We start from the raw sequence: 24,152 nt of genomic DNA, 5'->3' as shown, positions 1-24,152 counted from the left end.
TAGGTTCTTCCTTCGGCCTTGATTCTCCAGGTCGTCGGTCTTGGCTTCCAAGTAGGATATTTGCTTCAGGGCTTTGGTAAGATTAGCAGTACTAGTTTCTAAAAGTTTCTCCGCTGATATGATTCTGTTTTCAGCTTCCTCCAGTCTAGTAACATTAGCGGCAACATTTTGCTTGACCTCCGCTATGTTTTTCTCCAAAGAGGCAATGGACTTCGTCATTTCACCCATACGGTTATCTATGCTGTCCAGTTCAGTTCAGATTTATTTGTATCCCAAATGGGCAATTGATTTTACAGCAAGAATAAAAAAGACAAAGTGCTAATAAAAAGACAAGGATTAAAAAATAAAATAAAAATATTTTAAAAAACAACGAAACATACCAGGACATGAAATACTAATCAATGCATAATGGGAAGAGTACATCAGTACATCAATATCGATTGACAGGTGCTGCAAACACTAAATCAGGGCGGACCAATCAGGTTCTAGTCCCCCTACCTTGTCCTGCATTAAAAAGAGACATTGCTGTAGGAACAAAGGAGTGCTTGTACCTGTTGCTTTTTATACTTGGGAGTCTGAGCCTGATGCCAGAAGGCAGAAACAGTTTGTTTCCAGATTCACCGAACTCTGAATGCAACGACCGAAGTTCAGCTAGCACCGTGCCAAGGTCACACATGCTAGAAGTGCTAGCGGTCCCCTCTTTGTCTTGATCTGTTACCGAAATATCAGCTTTAGCTGGTTTTTAGGAACTGCTTTTTCGTGTGAAAATATCATAGTCCTTGAGAGTGGTCGATTTTGACATTTTCGGATCCAGTTTACGTTTCTAATCCTGTTTTTCTCTTTTTAAGTTTTAATGCAGGCCACACAGAGCATCCACTTTAAGCTGCCATCTTGGTTCGCGGTTCCACAGCAGCCCCCGGACGGGAGAGGGGATTGTTAGTGGAGCTGGGTGGAGCTGGTAAGTAATACACCGTTCTGGTTATCTTATCCACCTATTCTCTGCGCCAGGAGTTATATGAGATACGGAAAGAAAATTACTGATTCCCAAATGTGCCAATTTAATACGTTTGTTACATATTAACGTCTGGAACTAGTTTTATTGTGGATGATGGGAATACTCTAAGAGTAAGTTAATTGGTATTAACTTACTTATTAACAACTTATTAACATGCTTATCTCTTAAACACAATAAATCTTTGAAACATGATCCGATGAAAATGGGTGGCAAAAAAAGAGTTCACGCTAGCTCTAAGTTTCACTGGGTGGTCCTTCATCAAAGATGTTTTGGAGTAACCATCTGCTGGTATGAGATTCTCACAGTATGACAATCATGATTAATAATCCCGCATTATTTCAGTATTACAGTATTTAGACTATATCATTGCACAATAAACGGTACAATGATTTATAGCCCCTGCTTAGGGGTCCGTATAGCCCCTAAGCAGGGGCTATAAACAAGTCAAAGTTTATTTATATGGCACATTTACAACAGCCGCAGCTGACCAAAGTGCTTCACAACAAACACAATATCAAAGGTAGATAAATGATAAAATAGAAATAAAATTAAGTCAAAACATAAAGAACCATGATCTGAAAAATAAAAAAACCTTTTCAGTTTGTTTAGCCCCTTTTGCACTGCATAGTGGGACTCGGCCTGACCTGAGCCAGCCTGGTTTCAAAGCTGTGCTGAGAGTTTTTCCATTAGTATTTGCAGCCCAGTCTCACCCCATTCCCTGGAACTCTGAGAGATGTGGTTCCAATTGGGCCGCCAGACAGAGCTGGTTTGGAGTCAGCCATGGATTGGCGCAGTGGCTGCGAGGCGAGACAGAGATGAGTCGTCTTCTAGATCTCTGGGAGGAGCATTAAACTTTCTTGATGTCTGTTATTTTAATATGCAGTGTCAACAAATTTCCGTCGTAATCTTTGTCAATTGCATTTCATTTTTTGCCGGTTAAAATAATATTCAGCAAGCTGAACGGAAGATCCACATTGTCCATCACGCATAAAGTCCATCACGTATGTCGCTTTTTCCCGCAGTGAAAAAAAGAACATGCACTCCTCGCTAACCAAGAACAAACTGTTCTGTTGTCTCTGGGTAAATCGCAGGAATTTAGCAGGAATTTGATTGACATGATGGTCCCCATGCACCTTCTAGTCGTACTCTGCTCAATGCAAAACTATCAGGGCCGGAGCATAATAGGACTGGTCGGAAGGAATATGCATATTTGAAAGGTAACCTTCACGTATTTTATGTATTGTTCAAATGCTGTATAGGCGTCAAAGTCACACGAAAGTAACATGAAATGTGGTGGTGTGGGAGTCTTTGTCAGCCAAACTTACAAAATTGTGGGCACTGGTAACATTTAAATTTTTTAATCCAAAAATGCTACATTAGAATACACATTATATATTCAAAAAGAACAAAGGATTTCAGAAGGGCACTGAAGAAAAGCAGGACCTCTAGCTGTTGATCTGTTCATGGCCATACAATAATTTGACTGAAAATTGCTGAAACGTGTTTCTTTCATATTTACATGTTTGCTTTGATTTTATTTTCAACTATTATATCAGTGATTCTTGGGATAAGGGACAAAATGGATTAAAATTTTCCCAAAAAATAATGTAATTATTCCTCAAGCTTATGTATTCAAATATGACAAATAATGTTTTGGAAATGTAACGATGCTAAGGTGCTGATATTTTTTTACATTATTTTTATGTCTGATGGTGTTAACAAAAATCTCACAATTTCAATTGAGTTGGAAATTATATAAATTAGTTTTTAATTAAATTTATTGATTCTTACATAGTTATTTATTTGAATACTTATACTTAGTTGTCACATAATATTATTTTGGTATTCCTTCAATTGTTTTAAATTATTATAATGTATTGAGTTCTGCTCCAGGACAAGGACTTTTACAGACACCGTCCACCTACTACAAATAAAAAATATTCCGCAAACACCATAAAAACTGACATTGTCCAGGTTATTTTAGTCACTTATTTAAATAAATTATATTTTGTATATATTTTATTCAAATTCTGTTCTTTTATCGAGGTTTTGTCCCTCTTCTCGAGAAACACTGATATTCATGTTCATGTCACCTGAGTGAAGTTGACCTCACACCTTCCTTAAATCAAACTAAATTGTTGTGAAATGTTTGTGTTACATTTGTTCCCTACAACAAATGTAACACAAACATTTGTTTGTGCCACTATAATTTTAAAGACATTAATAAAAGTTTTCATCAAACTGTGGGCTCATGGCCTAACACTTAGAACTGTTGGTTTAAAATGCATGATGCAAATTGAAAGGTGGACTCAGCATGGTTGACTGAAGATGTGTCACAGAAAAAACACCAACTCAGTGGATTTGTTAAAATGTGATTTGGCACAAACGTTTTCTTTGATTTGAAGGAGATTGATCGACCAACATCACTCGAGTCAACATTAAGCCAGCCTGTCAATATGGAAAATATGCAACACTTGACAGATGTAGCTCCTCTGAGCCAGTGTTTCAAACTGAAAAGCTAATAACATAAATATTAAAGTTAATAGAAACAATGAACTTCTTACCTTTGAATAAAGTGGTGTTCTGTGTTTTCCTTTGCAAGTTTTACCGCAATGAGCGACTGTCTTGTGAGGTTTAGTGCATATAGATGTGGCTGCACACGACTTCAGTTAAAAAGATCTCTGAATTACAAAAGGAGGAAGACACATGGGATTGGAGGTTGGAAAAGATTTTAAACACAGCATCCAATTAAAAGCTAGATCCATAATAAAAAAGGATCAGAAAGATATCCACATCATGCGGGAGATAATGGAGCAAGGAGAAAAATATAGCACTTAAATGATTGACTAATTTGTGTCAATCTGACTTTGTTGCTTTTGTTCCTGTAAATTGAAATACGAGAGTAATTTCACCTCAGTGCTTTATCACAGGGTCTGTTAAATATCAACTCCACATTACTTACATAACAACTAACATTTTCAAGCCTTTATTTCTCTTAATTATAAGAATTTTACACTTGCAGCTTATGAAAATATGTCATTTAGAAATAGAAAATGTATCTGTACAAATACAATAAATAAAAAAAAACAGAAAAGTGGGCTCGGTGAAAAGTATGGTTGAAATCTGGTAAAGGTTATTTTTTTAAAAGTTACTTTCTATTTGACAAATGAGCCTCATCAGACTGCATATCAAAATTTATTGAATATGATTGTATAATTATGTAAGTATATAGCAGTGGTGCAATGGTACAAGTTTTACTAAACAGCATCTAATACACGTTGGTTACAGGAATTAAGAAAAACAAACTCTCATAAATACTTGCCTTAATCATTGATAAGGACTTTGTGATTACTTTACTGATTCCCCTATTAAAGTTCTATTGGATCCTTTATCGATCTTATATTTTAATGGGCTCGTTTATGACGTCGCCAGATAACAGTAGATTTCCTTTGAGGTCACTGATAGTAGCTTTGCCGTCGTGGAGCTAACAAGCAGTCCTCCTTTCTCTTCATGCCTAAGCGAGGTAAAAGGCTGGAGCCTTGTGTCCAGGCGGGTTCCAACAATTGTGTTTGTCTACGTCCTCAGATGTCCAGTCAGTGATCAAACGTCATTTCTGATTCTGTGTATTTTAAGTGAAAAAAATGGTAGTGTATTTATTTTCTGAGTAAATGCAGCCAGGTGAAACACACTTAACAGCTCTAAGTCTGAATCCTCATTTATTCAAAGATAAATCATTCAATGATAGTTTTGCTTTGAGTAGGGAATAAAGTTGCAAAATTTCACCAAATGATAAACTCCTTGTAAAGAGTTTAAATGTGTGTTAGTGAAATTAACCTACTTTTTAAATTATTATTATCAAAGTCACATATACATTGGTATGAAAAACAAAAAAAAATAGAGAGCAGATATTACAGACATGACATATTAAAAATATTTAGAGATCTACAACATTCGTATGTGTTTACAGCTTTTTTGTTAATACTCTTGGAAATAGTGGATAAATATAGTTTGATTTCCTTAAAAATAACAAAAACAAAAGTGAAGATGATCAAAATTTACATTTGTGAATATGAAATTTGCCAAATATAATAATTAGATTGATTGCCAGTCTTCTGTCTGCATATATATTCTTGCCATGAAAGCCCAATATAATATGCTCATACCTCAGGGACATTTAGCATCAATATAACAATTTATAAAGTTATTACACTCTTTCCAAAATTTTCTTGTGGTACGACAATCCCAGAATAAATTATTGTTTCTGGATGCTCTTTGCAGAACTTACAGTTGGGGTCTACTGTTTTAACCCTTTAACTGCCCGCTCAACCATTTGGTTGAGCACATTTTGGGTCTCTATATCTCAATATGAGGAGTGCCTAACTTAGCTTAACCTGATTGAGCCATCTCTGCCACTTGCTTGAAGTACGATATGCTAAAGAAATTAACTAGAGGGCACTGTTTCTTTAAATAGTATTCTTCTTCTTCCCCTCTCCAACCAGGAAGTCAGAAACACAAAACTGTCACAAATATCCACTGGTTGTGGTAAAACTTTGAAAGGTAGGAATAGTTTTCTGGCATATGATAGTGTTATAGACCTTATTAAACAGAATTATGTTACTTGATACCACCTAAAAAGCTAAATTAAAGGTCTAATAATTTTTTAAAAACATGCTCAACCAAACGGTTGAGATGTCACTTCATGGTAAAAGTAGCAAATTAAGCCAATGTAGTTGACATTTATTTTTTTGGTATAAAATCAAAAGTCATTTTCCTCTACTGGTGCAAATATGAAACAACAAGTGTTATTACAGTGTTATACACTAAGAATAATTACAACATTATCTTACAAAATAATTTTTGTGACTTTCTGAGTTGATATTAGCAAATAAGGTAAAATTTTATAATAAATGTGGGGAAATCATAATTTTCACTACTACTAAATAATTTAAACTTTTTAACCACCACTAGATTTACGCTAAATCCTTCTATGGTGCAAGACCACGCAGTCTTCTTGACCTTGTACCAAAAAATCCTCAAGAATCTGATGGTGATCTGAGCGATGATGACCAAGAAGAAGTTCCCTTGGAGCAGCCAAATGACAACGCCGACCCAAGTTACACCTCAGGCTCCAACAAAAGCACAAGAAGAATCTGGATGCAGGAAGAAATTGATGAGTTCCAGGTTCTTAATTCAAGATTTGAACCCCATGAAGCTGTGCCCTAACCCTACCCTACCCCTAACCCTACCCTAACCCTTTCAGTATTTCAAAATGATCTTCACTAATGAGATGATTGAACATATCACACATCACACCAATTTGTACTCTGCTTAAGAGCTGGGGGATCCAATCAAGACTAGCCCTGAAGAAATAGAGCATTTCCTAGCGATCCTTCTTTTTATGGGTGTTTTCAATTTCCCGTCACTGGAGGACTACTGGCACCATGAATCACGCTTCGACCTGATTGCTGACACTGACTGAAGATGGGAAAATTAAAAATGCAATATTTCCTTGATCGTCCTTGTTCGACGCAATGTTTTCCTTGGTTGAAATTAAAACCAGTGTTTTGTGGCATTTTGACAAATAAACTGTATCCAATACCCCAGACATTTTTTGTTGTTTATTTATTTATAAAGCAAAGCTATACTACTTGCAAATGGGTTCTGTGTGACATGTGACAGTCACGCCGGTCAGTGCACTAAGTCAAAAACATTTGACTTAATGCACTGACTGCAGTAAACAATATACTGTCAATATAAATTCCCAATGTAGATGTCTTCAAATACACCAACCATCCTTAGATGATACTAGACCCGGTGTTATAGATCAACGGGTGACTAAATCAACTGGTGGTGGCAGCTGGAAAAGACTGATGTTTCTGTGGGCGTGGCTTTTTAGGACCCCTTTACCGAACCAGGAAGTAAACAATGCGATAAGCTTGAAGAACTACAAATCTTTTCAAAAATACTATCCGATTCCGTAAAACAGCCATTAAGATCTCGGGAATAACTAATTAGATAGACTTTATTGGTCTAATATGGTATGTTGCCTTTTTTTTTAGTTCATCTTCAAAACCATCAAAACATGTAAATTACGCAGAACTTGTTCTGACTTATGTGTTGCGTCAGAGGTTGGAACTCGTCAAAGGAAGATTGAAATAGATCTCGATTTGGCATGACCAGATCTCAAAGCAAAGATTAATCCCTGAAAGCCGACATAAATGTTAAAGAGCCTTGGGATTAAAAATGAAATGTTTAAAAAGATCGACTGGCCGTGTAGTTTTTCCACACATTCCTAATATTGTTATATTTCAAATAGGTATCCACAGAAACTATAGCAAAATCTTTTTAACTGTTTCTGTAATGTTACACTTTATTTTATAGCTCATTTACAGAAGACATGGCTACCGCAGAACTATGTAATTTCTGCCTTATTGTTGATATTTTTTCTCGTAATTTAACAAAACGTCTTTATTCTTTTCATCAAGTGACTGTAATTCTCAACCATAGGAGACATCGCTGAAAAAACAATTGTCTTATAGCCTATACTTTTCCATCAGAAACAGGTTAAAATCTTCACTCGAACTGAGAATCTGAAAGTGTCACCAGTTAATCCAGGTTTGCTTCCTAAAGTGCGGGGTGTTCGTTAGATGACAATCAATGACAGGTAGGAACATCGGACTCTCAGCAGTCGTCATAGTTTAGTGGTTAAAATGGCGCGCTCTGAACTCAGCGACCGCTGGTACGAGTTTAGTTAGCAGCACCATCGTCTGTTTCCCTTTTTGGACCAGTTTATTTTATTGTCTACAAATATAAAATAATTCACTTGTTGCCAACATTTTGGAGGTAATATTGTTTAACAGGTTGCCAGACAAACTTTAACTATATTGTCAGATAGCCAAGTTGCACAGCTTTGCTTCTGCAGCCGAGTGAAGTCTTAAAGTGAAAACGAAATAATGTGGCTTCCATTAAATGAGCAATGAATTAGTTTGCATGATATTATAACTGTTTATATTTATTGATATGTTTGCAGAGCATGTCAGTCAACATAAGACTGAAAAGACTTAAAATGATCGTCATTCTGGGTGGTAGTACAAATTCTAACTGTTTAGTACAGTCTACTTTTGAAGTGGGGTATATTTTAGTGATCTTTTAATGTATTCTTCAATATTCCTTCACACCATTATGTTTTGAAGAGCTCTTAGAGAAAGTAGAGACATTTTCATATCTGTTTATTTACGTTTGTCGCGTTTTGATCAGGAAACAACAACGCCACCTAATTTTTTACAAACATCTGCGTTGAGGACCCTGTTTGACTGTCACTAGTTAATCTTAATGCGGCTCGTTCTGTTTTTAAATTTTATTTCCCTTCGTCAACAGCTTGCAAACTGTCTACCAGTAGAGAACACACGGACATAGTGATGGGTAAATGAGGCGTCATGAGGCGTTTCGACTCATAGCAACACTGTATTGATACTGTGTCGATACTGTGTCACTCAATACTGACACCTGCTGGACATTAAAAATTCCTACAGGCAACGTAGTGATTTGATGACCAATCTACACAATAAGATTTAAGTCTTTGTATTTTATTGAATATTATGTGTTGTATTATGTCATATCTTCAGTTACATTTAAAATATATTTGACATACAGTCAATAAATAATGTGAACATGTACCATAAAGTGAAAATTTAAGTGAATGTGTTTGGAATGAGGATACATGGACTGTTTTTTTTCCCCACACATTTTTATTTTAAAAAAAGTTTTTACAACCTTTTGAAATTAAGCCTGTTACGCTTTTTTGACAAAACTTCTGCTGTAGAAAAAAATTAAGTAAACACTACATTCACAGTAAAAAATGCTGGGTTATTTTCATAACCCAATTTCTGGGTTGAAGCTGTTGGGTCATAAGTTGGGTTAGTTTGACCAAACATTGGGTCAAAATTCATAACGCAAGATTTGGGTCAGAAATTTACCGGAGGTTTACAGCTTGAACACTTCTGTTGGGTCAGGTGTCGGGGGTAGTTTTACCCAATCGGTTGGGTTAAAGACGAAACTTGGAAGAAGCCACGCCCCTCTTCACAAGCCTCCATTTTCAACAAGAAGGTGTACGTTGCATATCGGGCTTCTCCTCTCCTTTGAAATAAGACATGGTAAGTAAAAAGAAGATAACGTTTCAACGTGAATAGGGTTTTATAAATAAATTGAATTTTTTTCAAACATGTTGGATATTTATTTTTATGGTTATTTTAAATGTTTATTACGGTAGCTTACTCTGACAAAGAGCTTGCTGTTGGGAAAAAAAAAGGATGAAGGGGTAGGGCACAATTTGTCAAGTAAATTAAATTCAGTTGTTTAATATAACCTCAATCATATTTGTTCGTAACTGGACTAAACATGTTCAAATGTTTAAAAATCGATTTAGTTTTAAAAGGCATGATAGTTGACGGTTTGTCCCCCGATTTTCACTGGGTGCAATATGCGCGCGCATCCTCAGCGGGCTTAGGCGACACCAGCAGTAATCGCGGAGGAGAGCGAGCAGAACTATTAATAAAGTGGGTATATTATGCTTTTTGAAAATAAAATAACTTTTGCAAAGTTACTATAAATTAGTTGTGTCATTTATAATAACTATGTGCTCGGTTTATTAACATATAGCTTAATTATAAACATGCTCGGACGTGTTCGGACTTATCCGCTCCCCTGCAGCCGCTGGCTCGTCTCGCCCGCTCTGTCAGTTGACCGGGTCATCGGGTGCGGCTCGTTAAGCCGAGAGAGAACGACCGTCTCCCGACACATTGCTTTCAAACTCCCGCTGGTTTTCGGCAACGAGTTAAAAGCAAAAATAAGACTATCTAATGTTAATGTTTGCTAATTTTATTATTATTGTTACTATTAATTACAAATACATTTATTTAAAGTTAGTGCTGAAAGTTATTCAGCACTAACGTATGTTTAAGTTAAAATTTACTTCTAAATTAAATTATATGTGTTATCTTATTTTATTAAGTGCTATATTTATTTTTACGAACATAAAAAATACTCTGAACATTTGAAATTACTGGCTAATTACAAGTTATTTGCAGTGGAGACAGCTTTAAGATTGAATTCAGTCATTCTTGAAGTTTGATTTGTGATTTTGTCTTTTCTGATAGATTTTGTAATTTTACATCCAGGATCTTCAGGAGAATTAAACGAAACCCAAACTCTTCGTTCTCAACGAAGACCTTCTGTATGGAGAAGAACATGAGTCTGCTCCCTTAAGGTATTGAAGCTCAGAAGAAATGTTATCTAAAATGTTTTCATGCTTTCTAGTTACTGAAACATTTTAAAACTGGCTTATGTTTGATGCAGAAGAAGATGTAGTCCTGCAGCTGCTGCCAGTACTCCTCCCTGCTCCACCTTACACATTTGGGAGAAGAGTTTCAGACCCATCAACCTGGACGTTCAGAAGGTTTCATTGATATCCAGCCTGTAAGTCAACCTTCATCTCTGAATCATGCTCAAATTGTTTACTGTTTAAATAAGTGCATCACTAATGGCCTGTTTTTTCTGTCTTCTCTCTCCATCAGGTTGGGACAAACCTGGTGGCGCATCTACAAAATGTGACAACATGGAACCCATATGTCCTCATGCAGGGAGACAGGCAAAAATCCTACAGTCTCGTTAAAAATGCTCCTTGTTTAATGGATGGAAGTTTTACTTGTAGTTTGCTTTAAAACAGACTTTTTACAAGAAATGTTTTCTAATGTGTAGTAACAGATACTTCTGGAGTTGTAGCCAAATGAGTTAAAGTGATTTAACTATATACTTTTGAAACAACTTACTTATGTTTTGTAACTTTTGTAAGTGAAATCTGCTGGCTCTATATATATATCACGTGGAAATAAAAGAAGCTTTAAATTCTTATGATTTTTAATCCTGTTTTTATATAGTGAAATTTAAAATAATTTTTTATTTTTATTTTAACCCAACTATAGTGGTACAATAACCCTTATGTTGGGTTATGAGTTTCAGCCCAATTTTGGGTCAATTTAACCCAACGTTTGGTTAGTTGCCATGACCCAATGTGCTGGGTCAAACCCTCAACCCAACCCAGTTGAGTTAAAACAACCCAGCATTGGGTCAGTCCATATATGACCCAGCGCTGGGTTATGAATTGGGTTATTTTTAACCCAGTAGTTTGTACTATGTGCAGAGCAGGGGCTGTCAACATTTCTCAGAACACTAAACCCATTTTTGATCACTGGGTGAATGTGTGGATTTCTGAAATTTATGATTTTATCCCTTCTTTTACCAAAGTTTTATTTGTTGCATTCATATTAATGTGTATTTAAAGACATAACTTAAAACTTTACACAAAAAATGTGTAATTAATCTGAATTCTCACTACCACCCTGCAGTACCTCACTGGCTCCATTAGAGCTCGCAATCGCTCCTTTGAAGAGCTTTTTTTACTCACTACCCTCAAATTAAAGATTAGATTTTTCTACATATTCTCAGTGTGAGACAAGCACTTCTACAATAAAAGATTTGTTTGTGTTTAATGATTCTGACACATTTTTACCAGACATATGAAGTTTGGCCAGGAACTGCTGGAGGAAAGTTCAACAGATTGAGGTTTCCAAAACTAGTACTGATCTATAATCTCTGCCCATCTTGCTTCTTGCACACTCCACTTACATTTATGTTTATTATGAATGTTTACTCAATAAGAGACAAAAGCAGTGAAACAAACATAAACGTATGAAAAATAAAACTGATATATTTCAAGCTTCCAAACATCGACATCAGTGGCTAAATAGCAGCCGGGGTCTGGGTGAAATTTGGGAACAGAGCCCGGTTTAAATCAGATAAGGGGTAAAGATAGATTAAGTTTTTGGTTTGTGGGAGACTAAAGCTCATCCAATGCAGAACACAGGAATTCCAAGAAGCAGGAGCAACAGAATTTCTTCAGCCATCTCTTTTCTGAGTCCTCTTTATTTTCCGCCACCACAACCACTGCAAGGGAAAGATTTAGAAAAGTTAGAGAAGACAGGACAAAGAGCAAAAGAAATCAACAATGCAAAGAGTGAATTTTTTTTTTCTTCTCCAAAAATTGCAGAAAACTAGAGAAATTTTGGAGAATTACTATGTCAGGACTCCAACAGATAGTTCAAGGTTAATCAAGGTTGATATGATTTTCTCTGATTACGTTCCTCATAGGAGGAACATATCCACGGCCTTTTGTACTGCTGTATTGTTGGCTGGCTGCATATAATAAAATAAAAACAATAAAACTTTCTTCTACTTCACATACTGTACACAGCAGAGGCTCTACGTCTCATCCAGTCAATAATTTTTAATTAGAAGCACTAGAGGAGTATGTTAGCTAGTTTAGCAGATGTTCACAACTAGGAAAAAAATGAGACCGATACAGGGCGTGAATAAATGCCTCTGCCTTTCATTGTTTGTGTGATTAAACGTATATTTATCAACTAGACCAGCTCTGATAACGATGGAAAGATCTGATTAGTGTCAAACCAATAACAACTCTTGTCTTGATCTAAATGTCTCACAGCAAGAAGCCTGATCAACCAGTGAATGCTTATCTTGACTTAATTGCATCCGCAATTACACCTCACTTCCTTTTATAAAGCTGTTCTCTTTGAGCTTTATGTTTCACTTATTATTCTAACAATCAGGAACTTAACTTTACTTTCTCAAGCATTACACACACACAGGATCCCCAATCCCCGACTACCTGAACTCCCTGTAATTAGGTTGAATGTTTTGGTGGAGCTGAAACAGTTACTATTGGACAATACCTACAAAATACCTAGCAATTCATAGACTATAAAATTAGGTGCAACTTTAATACATATAGTAGCTGTATGTAGTTTTGACTGTGTGGATTAGCTAAAAATCCGGCCTTGTAGGTGCAGAGAAATGCATTCAAGGGATAAGCAAACATTGTGACTAAAAATGACAGAAGTTAGTCTCTATTTTTGACTATAAAGTTGCAATAGATAACTATTTTTTTACATATTTGTTAAAACTGTCACTATGTCCTGACATTATGAGACAGTGAGGTAAAAGGCTGGAGCCTTGTGTCTAGGCGGGTTTGAAAGATTGTGTTTGTCTATAGAAGGTTACAGAAGCGAGTGAACCTAGCTTCCTCCATGGGGTGGCGCCAGAGGAACAATATTATCTCCTCTGGCCTGGGAACTATTGCATCCAGCCATCCATCCATCCATCCATCCATCCATCCATCCATCCATTTTCTTTACACCCTGGTCCCCTAGTGGGGTCGGGAGGGTTGCTGGTGCCCATCTCCAGTTAACGTTCCGGGCGAGAGGCGGGTTCACCCTGGACAGGTCGCCAGTCTGTCGCAGGGGAACTATTGCAAGGAAGAAATATTTGTTTTCCGTTATCACTATCTTCTAAACCATTGACAAGCAAAAGACGAACAAAATATCAGTTTATACACTTTTACTGTAAGAAAACGACAACTTCTATTCTTGTCCATTGTGTCCATTTCTGCAACACATTCAGGAGTATTTTGGACTCAGTACATATTAAACGTCACAATCTCAGAGAGTCATCTTCAGTTGAATTAAATTTACTCAGTTTGTATCAGAGTAATGTCTACTAGGGAGAATAAAAATACTATTTCCCAAATCGCAGGACGAGGACCGTCACAGCGGAGTTGCTTGAGTGACATGCACTACCGTTTCTTTGCCAGCAGAGGTCAGCCTTGTCCAGGTGAGCTTTCCATTGAATCGCGAACAAGAACCAGCCGTTCCTCATGTAAGGTTGTCGGATATGCCTTGTAGTTGCTGTTTAACTTTTGAGTTTCACACTTGACAGACGAGGGTTTTCTGTGCTTATACTGAGCATGTTCTGTAGAGCTAAAACATGTTTCTCAGTTGAATATTGTGTTCCTAAAAATTACACAGAACTGAAAAATCTTTTTCAAACATGGAAATAATTAAACATAAAGTAAGATGTTATGACATCAACAAAGAGACCTAGAATGTCTCTACGTAAATTTGGGCTCCTGATTCTCCAGTGTCTCTGCAACGGTTCCTATGTTTTGCTTGGAAAGAAGCAGCCTGTTTACGTGCCATTCTTATTTTTTGCTATGACAGCAGTTATAGCCCATGGGCCTCAGTGCTGAGCTGAAATTTATTGTCAGTGTGTGTGTATGTGCTCTTTTATTTGGAGCTGGCAGCTCACAGTTAGAGTGAAGGAGACCTGTGCGTATTTGCAGAGACTCATCTAAAGTAAACACTCATGTGATTTCACATATACAGGATGTCAACCCGTTCTGGGAGAAATAATACCGGAGTGTTGACACTATGTTGACCTACACTAACTATAGTGAAGATGCACTGTCAGCACACTGTGAAGTCAAAGTGTCAAAGGTGCACATTTACAGCTTGCAAGAAAACATGTTTTGCCATTTTTATGTTCTATACATTAGTGGTTGGAGGTTACTCAGAGACATTATGGCGAAAGAGTAAGATTAGATTATTGTTGTTGACATTAAAGTTTGTTTTTCTTTAAAATATGTACTTAAATCCCACAAAGATGTTACTGAAATAAATCAAAGTATATTGTACTGTATTTTGTTCTTTTAATTTGGTTGGAATGGAAGTAGAACAAATCAGGTTCTCTGGTATTTTTCTTTTTTTTAAATATGTACATAGTGAAATACCTCCTAAAAGACAAGAGTTATTTCTCCTAAAATGAATCTTGACACTGATGTGGATGCAATACATAGAGAAAATAGATACCTGTTAAATTTACCTGATTGTGATAAACGAGAATCTGGTATGGATTTATGACTAGTCTCTCGAGAAGGTGTTTTTTAGCTTGTCCAGTTACACCTACACAATTCAGTGTGTTTTTCTGGATTGTTTTTATGTAATAGACAAACAAGAAGTTGTGTGTAATTGTGAAATTGAAAGACAAGAACAGATACTTCTCAAAGCAAAGGCTTGGTTGTGTTCTGGGGCTGCTTTGCTGCTTCGGGCTGACACAGGGTATCTTGAATCTGAGCAGGGCACTATGAAATTTCAAGACTTTCGAGGCCTTCAGGAGAAAAATGTGATGCGTCTGTGATGTCTGGACATCACAGACACAGATTGTGGATCTTCCCACAGGATAATGACCAAAAACACACAACATCTCGGAATAACTTGGACTATTCTGATCTGAGCTCCGATCTAGATCCTGTTGAACATCTGTGGAATGAACTGAAACATCTGGAGAAGACATCGTTCAAACCTGACACTAATGGAGGAGCAGTTTCCCCTCCAATGTTGGGCCAAAATACTTGTGGGCTGGAGAAGTTATAAAAGTCATCTGCGATTTCCTCGAAAGGTTGCGCGAGAAAATATCAAGTTACACCTACCGTCATTTTTATCCAGTCCTGTTTCGTTAGGTTTTTTTTTTCTTTTAATGATTCTGTTAAAAATTAACTGATTTTCTTCAGTTACTTTTCTGTAAATTTGTATTTATTATCTCCATTTCAAGTTATTTCAGAGATCGCTGTGGGCTTTTTGGTCAGAGGGGAAGCAACAATTTCGTCCATGTGTGTAACATGCTGCTAACAGGCAGAAGCTGCTGAAAGAGGAGCGTGCAGGCAGGAAAACGTCTGTTCTGCAATAACATCAGACGATGTTGCAATGCATGGTAAAGTTGCACAATAAACATGGGCAACATGCATTTTATAGAACCTGTTTTGTACCTAAATTGTAAGTTATGACACTAGACTGTCCAATAGGAAATCTCATGAAAGGGGAAGATGATGGTCAAAGGCGCTCTTTGCACATTAAGCAATAACCTGGCTTTCAGAGACATGTCTCACTGTACCCTGTGCAGCAAAACAGAGATTGTGCAACGGCCATGGAGACTGTTTCACCGAGCAAGTAACTATGCCAAAGTGATGCAATGCTAGCAAAGTATTTTCTGAAAAAGTTGTGTGTGTCATATTTTTTTCTTTAGATATTGTAGATATCAACTTGTGTGTGAGGGGAGGCTAGGGAAGAAAAAAAAAAAAACGTGAAAACATTTTGCTGTTCAAAAACAAATCTGTCATCCAAGTTTCTGTGGTGAGCTTTTCTCTTGGGCTTGATTTCAAAGTGCAGCGGTAATCGAGGAATCGCTTTATTCTCTGAAATGTTTTCGCAGCTAAAGTCAGAGTGCAGCCCCACGGGCTGAGTTCCCAGGAGCGTCCTTGATCACTGGACGTAAGGTGGAAGGTGTTCGTCTATAGAATCCAGCATGTGCTTCGCTTCAAGTCCCCATCCCCTCCCCCTGTGGAGGATCACGGAGCAGGCTGTGTATTTCCAGTGCCTGTTTGTAATGTTGCCCCGGCAATCCAGCCTGACCCCACTTCCTGAGCCTCAACACGGAGCGGCGGACGAAAATAGAGCCTCCTTGACTAACCCGTACTTTACCCAACCAAAGGAACCTGAGTTTAAGGGGTTGGTTTAGACTCATCATGGGGGGGAGGGAGAGAAACACACGGTCATCTCCAGTGTTGTTTACAGTAGTACGGGGCAGAGATTTTTCCAACACATGTTGTGAAAGTGCAGGATTGAAATGTTACGCTGCATGACCAAGACCAAAATAATCCAAAAGTAGAGCTGACTTTATGTTCTTTGTGATGTAACTCGTCATCTTAAACTACATGAAGTCGGAACTTGAGCGTTTCTTTGGTGCTCTACTTTCTGTGAGTACTAATAAGCTCATGTGTCGCCATCATAGGGTCAGTGAAACGTATACTGGCTTTGGCCCTCCTACTTTCAGCAGCCCCTTACAGCTGCTCCAGAAAAAATGTGGGCATATCATGCATGACTTTACAATGAAAGAAAAAAAACAACAACAAAAAACAATGTTAACTTAGATAAGAAATGCTATGCTATGCTATGAAATGCTATGACAAGTTAGTTTTTTGTGTAAATTTAGTCGTACTTTGAACATCCACAAAGCAAAGTGCAACATTTTTCTGTCTGGAAGTTTAAATTTGGCCACGTGTCTGATAGATGGTGACCTTTGTAGCATATGTGGAGCTGGTTTTCAAGGACCGTTCTCCGAACATCAAAGCAGATCATACTAATCTATGATTCTAGTTTAGGAATGTTTGAAAGGCTCACAAAAGGGGCACTAAAAACATTTATCAGTCTCTTTGACAAAATCTATAACTTTCCTACCAAGCTAAAATCTATCAATAATCAACTTGTAGGGTAACTTGTTTTATTTAATTAAGAGTCTGTAAGTCCTTATGTTATGATAACAAATTAGATGAATATGCATACTCAGAGAAAATTGACACATCAGTTTTAACTGAATGAATATACTGGAACAAGGTATATTTATTTATGTTATTTATTATTTGGATTTCGATCTTCTCTCTTTCAGCCCAAAGAATTCAAAACCAAATTGTAAAAAAAAAAAAAAGTAATCTTCAGGTGTCTGTATGTGGCCAGAAATAGCACAAACATTGAGCTTGCTATAGGGGAACATATGCATGGGAATTTGAACCAGGCGTGTGAATCTAGATGATAAATCCTATTTACAAGCTTCCATCTGTCTCTTTGTCTGTCAGCATATCTACATGTCTATATGTAGACTACAACTTTGGTGCATTTTACATTACAGGAGATCAGGAGATACGGTTTGTTCTGCCAAAAAATAAAAAATCTCTTCAATCTGTGCCAATAATTACTGCAGACGTAGTCTTGCTAGAACATATGGGGCTTTTCTTGCATTTGCAGTTTCATATTTGTGCATGAAGAAGTGCACAAATCAGCATCTCGTGGTGCTTATCGAAGTCAGCTGGCATCGGATGTTTTTTTCAGATGCCAAACAACTCAAACTTTGGCTAATGAAAGTGGATTTTGACCCTTTTGCTTCATTTCTGCATTCTCACTGAACAAAACAGCAGCACAGTACACATAAAGCTACTTCTGAACTCTCCAAATAATTCCCATGATGATAAAATTCTGAGTTTTTTTTTTTATTTTTTAAATCTTGTTACGAAGCATGAAAATATTGAATCTCGAGTCACTTGTTAGCTTTAATTTTGCTTAGTGGTGAGACAGGAACAGCTGTGCAGCCTGACATATATCACCAAGTCACATGACGCAGGACAGCGCCTATCTGCTTCCACTAGCCCACAGATGGACCTCAACAAAATCCATAAAGCTGCCTCGTCAGAGCTGAATTAAACATTAATGCTAGAATAGGAGGTGTGTAATTACAAATCTGAGGCAGCTGATAGGTGAAACAGCCTAAAGATTGCATTATGGTCATGTCTGGCTCGCAGGCAGCAGCTGCTCACATTCCTAAATGCCGGACCTTCCCCTTTCTGTCAGTGCGTATGATCTACAGATCTGGGACGAGTGAGGAGACCCGGCCTTGATCGTGTCGACGATTCAAGGGTAGCAGCAGAATCCGCGGCGCAGACGGGCCTGGGTGGGTCCGATGTGTCTAAAAATGCTCTTTCAACTCAGTCCATCTGCCACACAGACGCCACGCTGTGTCTCATCTCTAAGATATGTCTGATAACGGGGAGTTTGAAGCTGATAGAGAGCGTGCGCTCATTTGCATTAACATTCCTACCTTTTGAACTTTTCTTTTTACTTGGATTTTATGTGATAAACCGACACAGATTTGTTTAAATAGAAATCTGAAAAAGTGTGGTGTGCGTTTGTATTTTGCCACCATATACTTAATGAAAGGCTAAAAAGGGATTTTAAACATTAACCAGGCAAAGTCGATGTGTTTATAGAAAAGGGATTGCTAAAAAAAAAAAAGTCATGTACAAAAAAACATTCCTCTGGTCAGATGAACCACAGTGTGAATGCTTTTCTTTAACAGCCAAGGAGATGCAGTTTAATTATGATGGAAAGGCAATTAAATACAGGGAAGTCATTAGATTTCTTCCACTTTTACTTTCTGTTGGTCTACCACATTGAATCCCAATAGAACACACTGGAGCGAGTGGTTGAAACATGCCCAAGTGTAAAAAAATGTCATAGTGGAATGAGTGACTGTAGATAATGTACCGTTGACCCAGATTTGTGTAAATCAATACTCTGGCAAATAGCTGTTCACTTGGACCAATCAATGCATATCTGATATGTGGAAGCAAAGACTGAAAGTTCAATGTCACCGTAGCTCATATTTCATGACACTTTGTGAGGATGGTCATGTAAGCTACTAAAAGTAGTATGTGAAGGGAAATATGTGTTGTGCAATAGCTACGAGATGTTGCAAGAAATCTGGAAAAAGCAAAAAAAAAAAAAAATCCTATGTATTCCACTTTAAAATTATGCACAACTGTGCGCGCATATCAGATGTGAAAGTTCACATAAAATCGAGGCGGAAAAGAAAAATACATTAAAGTTTGCTGTTGTGACTTGACTAGATGTCAATGAGTTCAAAGCATGCAAAAACTTTTCTGAAGAACTGTATCAGATTTGGCAACAATATTTATACTTGCCTTAAGCATCTACCTCATAGTAAAACCAACATTGTTACACTGACTCAGCCAGCCTGGGTTTCACAAATAGCTGTGAATAACCCAGAAAATATTGGATAAGTCACCATGTTCCAAATCAGGCCATGACAAATCAGTGAGATATTCTGATAAAGGCCTTAGAAACGCGTTTGAGTTTCTAAGTTCGGGACAGAGTTATGTGCACTGGTGTTCAGCTTCACCATGACAGTAAAAAGTCATATTAAAGACAGTTATATTAAAGTTTTTAATATAACTGGGAAAAATCAGTCTTGCAAGCAGAAAACACACACAAGATGACAGGTTATTTATTTTTCACAACTCATGTCCATACAAAACAAAGTAAGAGCTGATTTTTTTTTCAGTAGAAACCCAAACCCCTTCCCCAAATGTAAGGGAGACGCATGGCATGTACTGATAGCCCACCCTTCCTTTTTTGGAGGGAATTCAACAAAAGCAAACTGATCCATGTATCGAACACCTCTTTTATACATGCTTTTATGAAATAACAATAATCCTCAAACTTAAAACATAGTACAAGTTTCTTATTTACAAAAGATAAAAAAAAGTTTAAATCAAAACAGATATCATACTTGATTCCATAGTTTCTTTGAAACAAGCGACCAACCAATCCATCCAAAGTTAAACAATTTGCACCCAATTTTATAAAGTGAAAAACACCTTACATTTGGTTACTTTTTCCATTGTAGGTTCCTCAGTTTTTAATAAAAATAAAAGTGAAAAACAAGAGCTTTGTATGTAATGCTTTACAGTCCTTTACGACTTATAAGGCATTTAAACTCAACACTCCACAGGAGGTAGTACTGCTGACTCAGATGTCCATCTCAAACTGGCTGTCATCTGCAAAGAAACGGACAAAAAATTTTTAAATAATAATTTGCATTAAAAAAAAAAAAAGGTTGCATCAGATAAATCACCCCATGCGGTCACGCCCAAACGGACAACAGAGAGACGAGACACTGCAGAACTTATCAGCATGCTGTGTTTACCAACAGACAGAAGGGAAGAGAATAAAAGTAAATTTTGATCTTTGAGTTTAGTTGGGCAGGGACATTTTAACCATTTGAAAAACTTCAAAGCACTGAACTATATCTAACCTGAAAGTGTCTCAACGTCTCTTTAGATAAACCATCACTGTATTTACCTTCAAAGTCAACAGCTCAGACCAGTAAACCTGTTTTTATGAGCCACTTCTCCTCCAAAGCCAAAAAAAAAAAAAAAAAAAAAAAAAACGGCCACATTTGCACACACGCATTCAGAAAACAGAAGCTAAACGGAACGGGCAAATATTTACCTCCGATATCCTTCTCTTCCTCCTCGGCCTCCTCTTTGAGGTCCTGCAGTTTCCCCGTGTGGTGCGCGTGTGTGGCCGGTACCGTCACTCCCGGGATCTGCGGCAGGCAGCACGGCGGCGTCCTGGCGAGAGGGGAGTTCCGACAGTCCAGGAGGAACTTCCTGTCGTAGATGATGCGGGTGCCTGCGTTCGGCGGGTATGAGAGAGAGGACATTTGGCGTAAATAACAACCTTATGGTGAAAGTTTGCGTTGGCGAAGTGTCGACTTGCACCACATCTTTGCAAGCAGGGATGTCGATTTATGTCGTCTTTGAGGCAAAAAAGAAAACAAGTTAGGTGTGGGAAAACATGCTTCTGCTCGCTTCCCTTACCTTTTTTAACCCCCTAAGCAGTCAAATCCACTACATTTTTTTCCAAAACCCTCCAGCTTAATGATAAAGCAAAAAACAAACATGCTGACAACCTATGACTGAGAGCTGTACATTCAGGTTCAAACACACCCATGGATTATGTCAGAGAAGACCTGTTTTGAAAATTTGTACCATGTGGCGTTGGGAGCGGTCTGCAGCTCGTGTTATTCTGAACTGGAGTTTGAACCGTTCTGCGAAGTATCAGCCTGGCTGAGAGAAAACATGTTATGCAATGGGGTTTGGACAGTTCATCCTGGACAAAGGGAAGCAGAGGAGGAGTCGGTTCAGCGTGTAGTTCATGACAAGGCTGCATAGAAGAAGAAGAAGAAATACGAGATGGAATGCAAGTCAAAACACAGTGGTGGAATCTCTTGCACAACTTGTGCCATCCACGCAAAAACGGCTCCCCTGCGCATTAAACATTTACTCCCCTTCCCCTTCTTTTCAGTTCGTACAGCATGTTCTTTATGCACTTCTAACTCAAAAGATTGGACGGCCTCCATCTGCACCATAGACGCAAAAGCCAATCAAATGGCTCTGATCTGAGCCGCAAATGTACACCCTCTGCAAGTCACGAGTTTGAAACTTCCTTTTGTTTTCATACGGGAGGATTGTTTTTGAGCCGTTTTAAACGGACCTGTGCAGGAGGAAGCAAGTCATATCAAGCATCTGGTTGCTTAAATACGTGAAAGCAAACGCGTTTGAGAAGTATACCTTAAGATTAAACATTTTGAAGTAGAAAGAAAGACTATATTAAAATGTTTGGTTGACGTTAGCAAAAAAGATACAAGCGATAACGAAAACTGTCAATGTGCAGAGAAAAGATTTTAGGACAGTGTTGCTTACGACATGCGTGTACATTTGTCAGGACTGTGTTTTTAATCCACTTGTGTTTGGCATTAATTGTGTTATCGCGAGAGCACACTGGAAAAACTGAGTAAAAACCGAATTAGCGAGATTAATACTTAAATTATTCAAGTTAAGTGATATTTATCTAAAGGGGGGCACATTTGCCACTTTGTAATAGTTACAAATAAAAGCAACATGAGAAAACACAGCAGTTATAAGCAGTTTTACCTCCGGGCGTGGTAGAGAAGAGGGTCCCCCCGGGTGTTTGGCTGTAACAGTCGGGCAGCTGGGACCAGTCCTTCAGGGTGAGGACCCTGGTCGGGATGGGGCAGCTCTTCACTTGTTTCGTGCCAGTCGACATGTTCGGTTTAAACGTATCAGCTAAGTTTGAGTCGCAGCTTTACCTCCTCTCAGCTTTCCGCACGGTAAAAAAAAAAAAAGAGGAAAAAGAACCCGTCAATATTGCAGCTTATTAGAGCCGAAGTTAATTTAAAAGTCGCAAAGCAAACGATGAAACAAGCTCAGAGTTAAGTGCCTATATGTTTCCGTCGCCAGAAGAAGCTGGTGGACGCTACCATGTGCTGCGTTTGGAGCCCACACAGCTGCAGCAGCCAGACTTGATGTTTTTGTGCAGCGACTCTGTGACACGTGGGGGCTAGAGTTATGAGGTGCGAACGTTTCATTGTACAGGGCAGCCTGTGAGGGCGGTGTAACGATGCTGGAGGCGTCTTGGACATAAACCAGATTAATGGGCTCATCACTTTGTTTGAAAATAAACATACATGCAGTTTTACTATCGATGGTAATCTCAATAAATGGCAGCCAGTGTAATCACTTCTTCCTTCAACACTTTACTCAAACTGCATTTGAAAGCTTTACATTGAACCAAATAAGGCCACAGAAATAAGTTTGTCTGAATCTACCTGAATGTATTCACTCGTTTTTATTTCATGAGTTAATGTTGTGAATAATGTGAGTGTGTAGAAAACTGATTTTGTGATGTTATCAAATATTGATGATGCCTTGGTGGATTGTGGGTGGCTAGTTTGACTAGAAGTGAGCACCCAAAACAAGTTCAGCTTTTTTGTGTGTCTTTGTTTCTTTGTTGGCTTGAGACCACTTTTGATTTTTGTCCAACATGACAAAAATATTTGGACACCCCATCTGCAGATATTACAAAATTTAATCCTTGTGTGAATTATTTTACATTCCTTATAATAAAATCTATTATACAAAGGGATTATAATACTTTCTGTCTGAGGGCGGGGTGAGGAAGTTGTCTGGTCATGGTCCGCTGCTCTCCGGGCTTTGCTGTTATAAAAAGAAGCCCATCTCCTCGTCATGTTCTCAATCATAAGTGGTAACACTACCCCCTACCTGTGATGTTGCTGGACTAAAGGGGGGGGGCACGTTTCTCACGAAGCGCTCATCGCAGTTGTTTCTAAACTCAGCATCATATACGAGTCATATCTCTGTGACGTGTTTCTCTAGGACTCGATGGCAGGTGCAGAACTGACCTAAACGGGACACAAACACACTTTGTTTAGTGTACCAACCAACGATGTGTCATAAGAATCTAAGTCATTTTTAAATTCATTTTTAAATATTTAATTGCTACGTTACTGGGGGAAAAAAATAAGAACACTTTTATTTAGACTCAACTGCAGTTTTCTGTTTGACTTTATCTGTTTTGTAAATCCGTCATAGGGACAGTTGAATGCTTTCAAAGCTGTGTAAACACACCAAATATTGTTACTGTAAACATTAACTACACAGAAAATGGAGGTGAAACGTTGTTTGGTGTGGAAATATTAGACACTGAATTTGATTTCAATGTCTAGTTTTGCTCTGAGTCTTGAAAGTGAGATTAGGAAATGCTCTTCGGTGTTGCTTTCAAACACTTCCTTCCTGGCTTCGAGGAAAGAAGAGCTCGTACTTGCCAACCACTGGGGGGCGACGTTGTCCTGACCACATTTTGGGGCCTATCTTCTATAATTATTAATATTAATTTTCTGCTGCGTGTTTTTCCCCTGATACGACGAGATGCATACA

At 37.9% G+C, this 24,152-nt stretch overlaps 1 protein-coding gene across 1 annotated transcript; it reads right to left on the bottom strand.

Moving 5' to 3' along the window:
- Window positions 1-19,818: 19,818 nt before the first annotated feature.
- On the bottom strand, window positions 19,819-22,720 carry eif4ebp3l (eukaryotic translation initiation factor 4E binding protein 3, like). Its single transcript, XM_081611570.1, has 3 exons — window positions 22,329-22,720; window positions 20,842-21,024; window positions 19,819-20,387 (listed from the first exon to the last, which is right to left on the bottom strand). The coding sequence occupies exons 1-3, from the start codon at window positions 22,459-22,461 to the stop codon at window positions 20,359-20,361; spliced, it is 345 nt and encodes a 114-aa protein (XP_081467696.1). The 5' UTR covers window positions 22,462-22,720; the 3' UTR covers window positions 19,819-20,358.
- Between the last annotated feature and the right edge of the window lie 1,432 nt (window positions 22,721-24,152).

This window comes from Poecilia reticulata, chromosome 10, assembly GCF_904066995.2.
Source record: "Poecilia reticulata chromosome 10, P_reticulata-male-v2, whole genome shotgun sequence".
Classification (NCBI taxonomy): domain Eukaryota; kingdom Metazoa; phylum Chordata; class Actinopteri; order Cyprinodontiformes; family Poeciliidae; genus Poecilia; species Poecilia reticulata.
The sequence above is the reverse complement of the archived record's forward strand: the minus strand, read 5'-3'. Positions and strand labels throughout refer to the sequence as shown.

Bases quoted from the DNA above. Each gene is read 5' to 3' on its own strand.
- eif4ebp3l (XM_081611570.1), bottom strand. From the start codon at position 22,461: ATGTCGACTGGCACGAAACAAGTGAAGAGCTGCCCCATCCCGACCAGG. The intron at 21,025-22,328 runs GTAAAACTGCTT...CGCCGAACGCAG, and splicing joins CTTCTCTACCACGCCCGGAG to GCACCCGCATCATCTACGAC. The intron at 20,388-20,841 runs GTAAATATTTGC...GTTTCTTTGCAG, and splicing joins GGAAGAGAAGGATATCGGAG to ATGACAGCCAGTTTGAGATG.